This window comes from Chiloscyllium plagiosum, chromosome 47, assembly GCF_004010195.1.
Source record: "Chiloscyllium plagiosum isolate BGI_BamShark_2017 chromosome 47, ASM401019v2, whole genome shotgun sequence".
Classification (NCBI taxonomy): Eukaryota; Metazoa; Chordata; class Chondrichthyes; order Orectolobiformes; family Hemiscylliidae; genus Chiloscyllium; species Chiloscyllium plagiosum.
In genome coordinates, this window is record NC_057756.1 from 9,556,797 (window position 1) to 9,565,161 (window position 8,365).

Consider the following 8,365-nt stretch of genomic DNA (forward strand, 5'->3'; position numbering starts at 1 on the left):
CGATCCCTCACGCACATTAATCTCCCTACCTACCCCCCCCCCAGGGCCCGCACAATCTTTCGGACCACTTCCTAAGATTAGCTTACTGCTCCCATTGCATAAAGGCCTCTGTCAGTGCTAGCAAGAAGGAGCTGTACCACAGGCCATGTGGGAAGCCAAGATCATTGCCCTCTCCAAAAACAAGGGTGAGAGGAGCAACTGCAACACCTGCAGAGGTATCTCTCTCCTCAACACTTTCAGCAAAGCCTTTGCTTAGGGTCATCTTGACTCACCTGCAGAAACTGGCAGAATGTGAATACCCAGAGTCACAGTGCAGTTTCAAGCTGAAAGGACAACAGTGGACATGATCTTCTCCCTTCACCAACTGCAGGAGAAGTGCAGAGAACAGAAAATGCCCTGTATGTCGCTTTCATCGACCTCACCAAGGCACTGACCTGGTCAGCAGGTCTTTTCAAGGTTCTCCTGAAGATCGGCTGCCCACCGAAACTGCTGAGCATGATAGAATCTTTCCACAGTAACATGAAAGGGACAGTAGTCAATCGCAACACTTCTAAGCCCTTCCACATCTGCAGCGGTGTCAAACAAGGCTGCATCCTCACTCACACTCAGGGATTTTTTTTTGCAGTGGTCCTGAAACATGCCTTTGGAGGGGATTTACCTATGCACTTACCTATCAGATGGCAGGATCTTCAACCTGGCCTGCCTTAGACCCAAAACAAATCTAGGCGCGGCACTCGTCAGGGACATGCTGCTTGCCGATGATGCTGCAGTTGCAACATACACCCAGCAGGAACTCCAGTTACTGACAGTCCGCCTCTCTCATGCTTGCAAGGATTTAGAACTGTCTGTCAGTCTGAAGAAGACAAGCGTCCTGGGTCAGGACACAGAGGCACTGCCGGTCATCACCATCAATAACTACGAACTCAATGTCATCCACCAATTTACCTATCTTTACTGATAACCACTCCTTGGATACAGATATCGACAAGAGGATCGGGAAAGCAGCCTCAACTCGTGCTCACCTCACAACTCTAGTATGGACAAATCCCAAGCTGACGGTGAAGACAAAAATGTCAGTCTACAATGCCTGTGTCATAAGCACACTGCTGTACAGCAGTGAAGCGTGGATTACAAATTCCAAACAGGAGAGAAGACTGAACACATTCCACTTGAGGAGTATCCGCTGTATCCTAGGCATATTCTGGCAAGACAGAGTGTTCAACGCAGTGGTCCTATCTCACACTGGCCTTCCCACATTGCACACTCTTCTCAGGCAGCAGAGACTGCGCTTGCTGGGCCACGTCCACCGCATAGAGGACAGCAGACTCCCAAAGGATATCCTCTATGGATAGCTTGCATCCGGAAAGAGATGCACTGGGCAACCCCAGCGGCTACAAGGACATTTGCATGAGGGACCTGAAAGCGCTTGGTATCGTTACGGAGTCCCAGGAATGGCTAGCAGCTGACTGCACAAGATGGAGAAGCATCCTGAACCAACACCTTAAAACAGAGGAAACAAAGCTGATGATCCCTGCAGTGGACAATTGGACATGAAGGAAGCAGTGCAGCAGTTCTAGCAGATCAACGACCACATACAGATGTAACCGCTGCAACCAGGACTACCACTCCAGCATTGGTCTCTTCAGTCATAAGTGACATTGCTTCAGGGAAGCAAAGCCAGAACGAGGATGCAACCCATGGTCAGCCATGACTAAAAAGGGCCTCACCTCACCTCACTGATTAATTAGGATACAGGGGCCAGAAACTCCTACATTCAATGTTTGGTGTGCTTTTTACTCACCTCTAGCACAGTGACAATAGAAATGCCATTGGTGGTTTTATTTTCGGTCAGGTGGAGATATAATTGTCATTTGAGAGGGGTCACTTGATGATACCATGGGCTTTAAGAGGTTATTTTATCCTATTGGTTTTGAAGAGTGATTTTAAGTCAAAGCCGCTGAGCAGTCAACCAGAGCCACTAAACTATGGAACAAGAGAAGAAGACTGAATGGGTGTGGTCAAGCTGTCACAGAACCAGAATATTTAGTTTCAGCAGTTGCTGTTGGCATCTCAAAGAAGTGGAAACTATTTTTCCCTTTCAGTTACAGCCAAAACTGGGGATTCTCTTCTTGTTGCTGGAATTGCATGTGAGACAATCTATTTTCTGAATTTGCCTTTTGTCAAGGGATTGTTTATGGGATGATATTGGAACAGTTAATTAGTGACATTTACTGCTTTTACTATTGTTTGTTTTCCAATAGGATCAAGTTATTCCAGTTTCTTCTTTCTTTTGTTCAATATTAACTATCGTGGATAAATCTGACAACACCAGGTCATAAGTTTATTTTTGACCTTGTACAACCCAGTCCAACACCAGCACCTCCACATCAGTACTTTAAATCTAGCATTTTGGCCAACTGATTTGAATCTGGAACGCAATACTTTACATTTACCTTTAAAGGAAGAAAAAGTTAGGGCCTGGTCTGTGTTCTGAATATTTTGAGGGGGTTTAGTCTGGTCCATAACACAAAATAGTTTTTCAATTGAAAGCTAAGTCTATGGTGGTCCAATGAGCAAATAACCACACTGCTGCTTAAAATCACATTGCTAAAACTCAGATAGGATTTCTCACTTTTGTACTCTGGAAAATTCAGAACCTTCATCTGCGATTTAACAATGAGAAAATCAATATTCAGAAGTTCCAAGGCCCAGGACAGCAATTTACTTCTCACAACAGGTCTAATGGGTGTTAATAATGCAAAATGGAAAATCCCAACCCAACGTCTGTCTTCACAAGACAAGACTGACCAGAACAATGCAATATTCAGAGAAGCCAGCACATGTCAAAAGTTGTCAGGAAAGGCAGCTTCACAGATGGAAAGCAAAAAACATTGACTTTGTACAAACCTATTGCAAGCATGGCCTCATAGTTCCTCTTCACATTCTTATAGCGTGTTTTTTCCCATTCACTTAGCTCTGCCCACTCATCTTTAGAAAAATGATGGGCAATATCTTTAAATTGGTCTTTAATCTGAAAATATAAAATCATGGTAATTCTTTATATGTCTCATAAGTGATTGTGTAATCTTCACAAACTAAAGACTTACAAATATGGGATAAGCTACCTTTCCAGATCGACCATTCTTTATTAGAATATCCTCCAGGTCCTCAGAGTGGGCAGGCAATAAACACTGGTAGAAAAATTACACAACAAACAACTATCTTACAAGACATTTCAATGATGGAGTTGTTGTTCATATGGGTACTGTAACAGAGTAAAAATAAAGCTATATAAGTCCACATATCCATTCATTTCACTCAAAAATGCTACCACCTGGCCAGACACCTCTTCGAAGACCATCCTTAACAGTCACTCCATGTTAGCTGTTGTAGCAAATTCTGCAGGTTTTTTCTGGACCTTGGACAGTTTCTGCCATGACTGCCCTTTTGAGAGTGAAGAAGCTCTGCATGTCCACCTTCATTGAGTCACCAATAGACATTCAAGGAAGGTTTTCACTGTTTCAATCTTTGTCATTTCTTCACAATTCCCTCTGTGTTCTGGGGTCAATGATTTACTGCACAATGCTACGACCTCCTGTAACTTGCTGATCTTCTTGTACATGACAATGAGCTATTCGGAGACAACAATCAGAGATGACTGGAGTGACATCAACAAAGTTACAACCAGAAGAATACAAAGCCACCTGGCCTTGACCAGTTGCATCAGCATAGTGCTCCAACTGCAGACTTGCTTGAGACATTGCATAACTTGGCATCATTTCCAGTTTTCATCAGGACACTCGATGTGGCATTGAGCCTTTCCAGATGAACTAGCTGCACTGAAGTCAAAGTTGACATTAAGTCTGCATTGTCAACACTGTAGATGTCACCAACAGTAGTGGGATCTGCAGAAAAAAATGCCATTTGTGCATTGTTTTGACTCAGGGTACATATTTTAGTTAACTGAAGCAGAGGATCTTGTACCAGAGGATCAGCTATGTGAAAGTGCCCAACTATCACTTCTGACTTCACAGGTACTGAAGTTGCTGCCTGCCTGACAATACCCACGATGTGAATTATTTTCTCCTTTTATCCTTAATTCCATGACATGGATGTGCCTGGCGAGCATTTATTACCTGAGGTGAAAGTGAACTGCCTTTTTGAAGCCTTGACATCTACGGGCCTTACAGAAGAAATTACGGGATTTCGATCCAATGACACAAATCGATGCTCATGGTGCGATCATCACAACCACAGTCTGTTGTTTCAGCAAACCTGCATGTCACTTTTTACTTTTGAAAAATGCTGACACCAGGATTGTGCTGCCAACTGTAGCCAAGCCTGTGAATGTATCTAGGAGATGGACCTTGAAATATTGGGGCCAATGACTGTTGAAAGCCTCCATGGATATCCCAGAAGACCATTCCTCTTTGACTCTAAGGCACAGCCATTTGCTTGCAGCACTGGCAGGTGAGTTACTATGTAAAGGCTGCTGGCACATGGCACAGGTGCAAGCTTTAAGTAGTTTACAGCATACAGCAGGATGTCTCCCCTATTACTTAAAGGGGGTTCACCATCAAGCCAAGATGTCTGCCTTTGAATACGCACTAAGAAACAAAGCAGGACACTGAGGTGCTAACTGACTGAGCGCTAAAAGAACAAGTGATCAGAACCCAATCTGACAGCTGGGTGTATTTAAATAGCAGCAGTGAAATGATAATTGTCAATGTCTCAAGCTAAACAGTTTTAAATGTCCTATCAGTGGATTGAACAGATGCCATGCCATTTTTGAGAGTCTGGACATTGCTGAATGGCAGCATCCGTGGACATGGCACCCAAATTAGGCACAAGCGAGGACTGCAGATGCTGGAGATGGAGTCAATGGTATGGTGCTGGAAAAGGTCATGCAGTATCTGAGGAGCAGGAGAATTGATGTTTTGGCTAAAAGCCCTTCACCAGGCATGAGGCTGTGAGCCGAGGGGCTGCTGAAATAAACGGGAGGGGAGTGGGGCTGGGGAGAAGGTAGCTGAAAGTGTGATAGGTGGGGTTAATGATGATAGAATGGAGAGGAGAAGGGAGAAGTTACGTGGGAAGGAAGATGGGCAGGTGATGAGGGCGGTGCTGAGTTGGAAGGTTGGAACTGGGATAAAGTGAGGGGGTAGGAAAATAAGGAAACTGGTGAAATCCACATCGGGACCCTCCAACCCAACGGCACCAAAGAGGAAGGCGAAGCATTCTTCCTCCAGGTGTCAGATGGTTAGGGAGTGGTGATGGGAGAGGCCCAGGACCTGCATGTCCTTTGTAACTGTGAGGGGGCATTGAAGCTTTTGGCTACAGGGCAGTGCATTTGGTTGGTGCTGGTGTCCTGGAGATGTTTTCTGAAGTGCTCTGCAAGTTGGGGGCCCAAGATGATGGCCCTCATAACCCAGAACTGCAAAAGTGCATTTATGCCATTCGGACCAAAGGATACAAACATCTGGCTGCATCTGGTGACAGAGTGGCAGCTGCGATAGATTAGCAGGCCCAGCCGTCTCACAGTATGCTATAAATGAGTGATCCTGTACTCCATGACATTCATCGTTGGTCCTCAGCACACAGAGTAATTTGATAGGGACCTTGAGCTCACTCCGAGTGCACCTTCCTCAGGTAGAAACTTCAATGTCTCCTCTAAAGACACTTCATAGGTAGTCTGGGCTTCCACCTCCAACCTTGCAAACGAGTTCTGTCTTTCATATTATAAATTCTTGGCCTCTAGCCTCCTTGTGGTGTGTGGTAGGATCAGAAGCTCTATGTTAAGGTGGTGACATATGCCATTTAAAAAGCCATCTTAATGCTGCCAACTGGAATCTTGTCTTGACATCTGGAACGTTGTGGGGAGAAAGTAGTTTGTTATATCAGACATCTAAAAATACCTCACTTGATATATCAGACGATTTGTCCAGATTAATTGCCATTGCTTATATGGCAGAGCCCTTTAAGATATTGCCATGAGGAACACTGACAGCATTGACGTGACTGACCAGCTGAACCTTCCTCACACAAAGCTGCAAAAAGCCCACTGACTTTCTGGTTTCCACTGAAAATCTCCGATGACTTTACCTCAGATTTCCTCTGCTCTGACAGCGCCTTTCCAACACCTTTCCCATTACTCTTAGCTTTATCCATTCCTTCTTGAGAACAGGCACTTTGTTTATTCTACTTGAACCTTGAATTGTAGTTCTCTACACCTTAGTTTTCTCCATGGCTATGTCCTAAGTCTACTAATTCCTCCCTTACTTTATCATCCTACAGGTGAAAATGAATCCCAAACTCCACCAAATATTTTCCTATCAATAATAGCATCTAATCTTTATTGAACTAATGTCTGAACTGCACTTTTCTTCTGACTTTCCTTCATCATCTTAGCCTTCTTTCTCACTTAAATGAGATAAGCCAAATCCATCAGGAATTCATTTTATTCCATTCCTGTAAAAAACAAAGTCACCAAACAAATTTCTGGAATATTAAACACAAGTTACAAACTGAAAAGGAACCAAAACACAACCTAGTGGTTATTTTTCTTTTCCGGAAAAAGTCCAATCTTTCCCCTCTCCAATTTCAAAAACCCAAGAAAAACAAATTGTAAAACTGGCCATTCCGTTACCAGTTACCCATCCATTTTCCAAATTCGTGTTTAAGTTAACAAAGGGCTCCTTTAATCTAGAGCGAGCAAACTCGCTAAATAACGTGAGGTGATAATAGTCTCTCGTCTTGTTCTTTTTTTCACCCAGAGATTTATTTCTGACTGCACCCGCCCTCACTTATCTGCTCCAGCCTCAATCCCTAACTGTTTGATTCCCCGAAGGTTTGACTAAATTGAAATATCCCTCGAGTCCACCCAGTTAAAGAGTTCACTTTTCCCGCGCTCTCTCCCTCTGTCAGCCTCGCGCTTTCTGCCGATCTCCCGCCGACGCCGCTCCTATTTATAGCCTCCCACGCGCGCGCACCTGTGACAGTTGGCGGCCGTTTTTCTTCAAAAGATCCTCGCGCTCTCCCGCGCGCGGCTCCCAACCGTCGAAGTCAGCCGCCCTCATTGACGGAACTTCGGCCACGTGCCGCTCCCCGCGCCATGACCTCGTGGTTTGGGTCTTTGGATGGATGGGGGGGGGGGGGGGTGTCAGACGTGTTTAAGGCAACAGGCCCTTCGGCCCAAACTGGTCAGTGCCGACCATGGTGCCCACTCAGCTCGTTCCACTTGCCCGCATTTGGTGCAGTTCCCTCTAACAATGTGTCTATCCAAGTAGGAGACCAAGGTTCAAGTCGTAACCCGCTCCAGAAATGTGGAATTACATCCTGGAACAAGTGGATTAGAAAATATTTACAGGAGAGCTCAGGGTGCAAAGACTGTGGCTCAAAAACACTTAATGGGGTTTGAAAAATATAGAATGCCCACCGTGTGGGAGCCTGTCGAGACTACACTGACTCTCCAAAGAGCAACCCACTCATACTCTCACCCTGCGTTTTTGATGGCTAATCCACTTGCACATTCCTGGACACTATGGGCAATTCATCATGACCAATATAACTAATCTGCACAACTTGGACTGCAGGAGGAAATTGAAGCCACCTGGCAAACACTGGGAGAATATGTAAACTTAACATACACAGTTGCCCAAGTCTCAAATCGAACCTGGGTCCTTGATGCTGTGAGGCAGCAATGCAAACCACTGTGCACCCCATATATTCCCTCACTGAAGAGCTCTATTTTGTTCAATGTGAACATTCCCTTATTTGAATATCCTTTGATACAGACACATAGGAATAGCAGTAAGCCATTCATTTCCTCAAGCCTCTTCTGTGATTCAATAAGGTCATAGTTGATCTATGGTCTAACTCCATATACCTGCCTTGGGCCAAATCCCTTGGGAGTCTTACTTAAAAAGCGGAATATCTGAGATTTAAATTTAACACTGACCGCTGTTTGAGGAAGAGAATTCCCAAGCTCCACTACCCTGTTTATAGAAGTGCTTCCTAACAGCTCTTTCGAATGGTTGGGTCCTAATTCTTAGATTATTGTCCCCTCATTCTAAAATGATCAATTAACAATTCAATAACTAACTATCTCAACAGAATAAATTCTTCCTATTCATATACCCATCCAGATGCCTCATCAATGTCATAATTGTAATAGCCTTCATCACTTTGTCTGGCAGCTTATTCCATACGCCACCCTCTGCATGTAAGTGTCCCCTCTCACCTTGAATCTATGCCCCCTAATTTTGAACTTCACTATTCTGGGGGAAAGACCTTCCATATTTACCCTATTCATGCCCCTCATGATTTCATAAACTTTTGTAAGATCACTCCTCAGCTTCTGACACTCCAG

General features: G+C 44.5%; 1 protein-coding gene across 1 annotated transcript in view; it reads right to left on the reverse strand.

The window, feature by feature from the left end:
* Positions 1 to 8,365, reverse strand: part of LOC122544249 (zinc finger protein 271-like) — a 32,344-nt gene extending 23,979 nt beyond the window's left edge. Inside the window, exons 1-3 of the mRNA XM_043683326.1 lie at positions 6,987 to 8,365; positions 3,126 to 3,191; positions 2,908 to 3,031 (exon numbers count right to left, since the gene is read on the reverse strand). Coding sequence (XP_043539261.1) covers positions 2,908 to 3,031; positions 3,126 to 3,191; positions 6,987 to 7,073 — 277 coding nt within the window. The 5' untranslated portion in view covers positions 7,074 to 8,365. The remainder of the gene's footprint in view (positions 1 to 2,907; positions 3,032 to 3,125; positions 3,192 to 6,986) is intronic.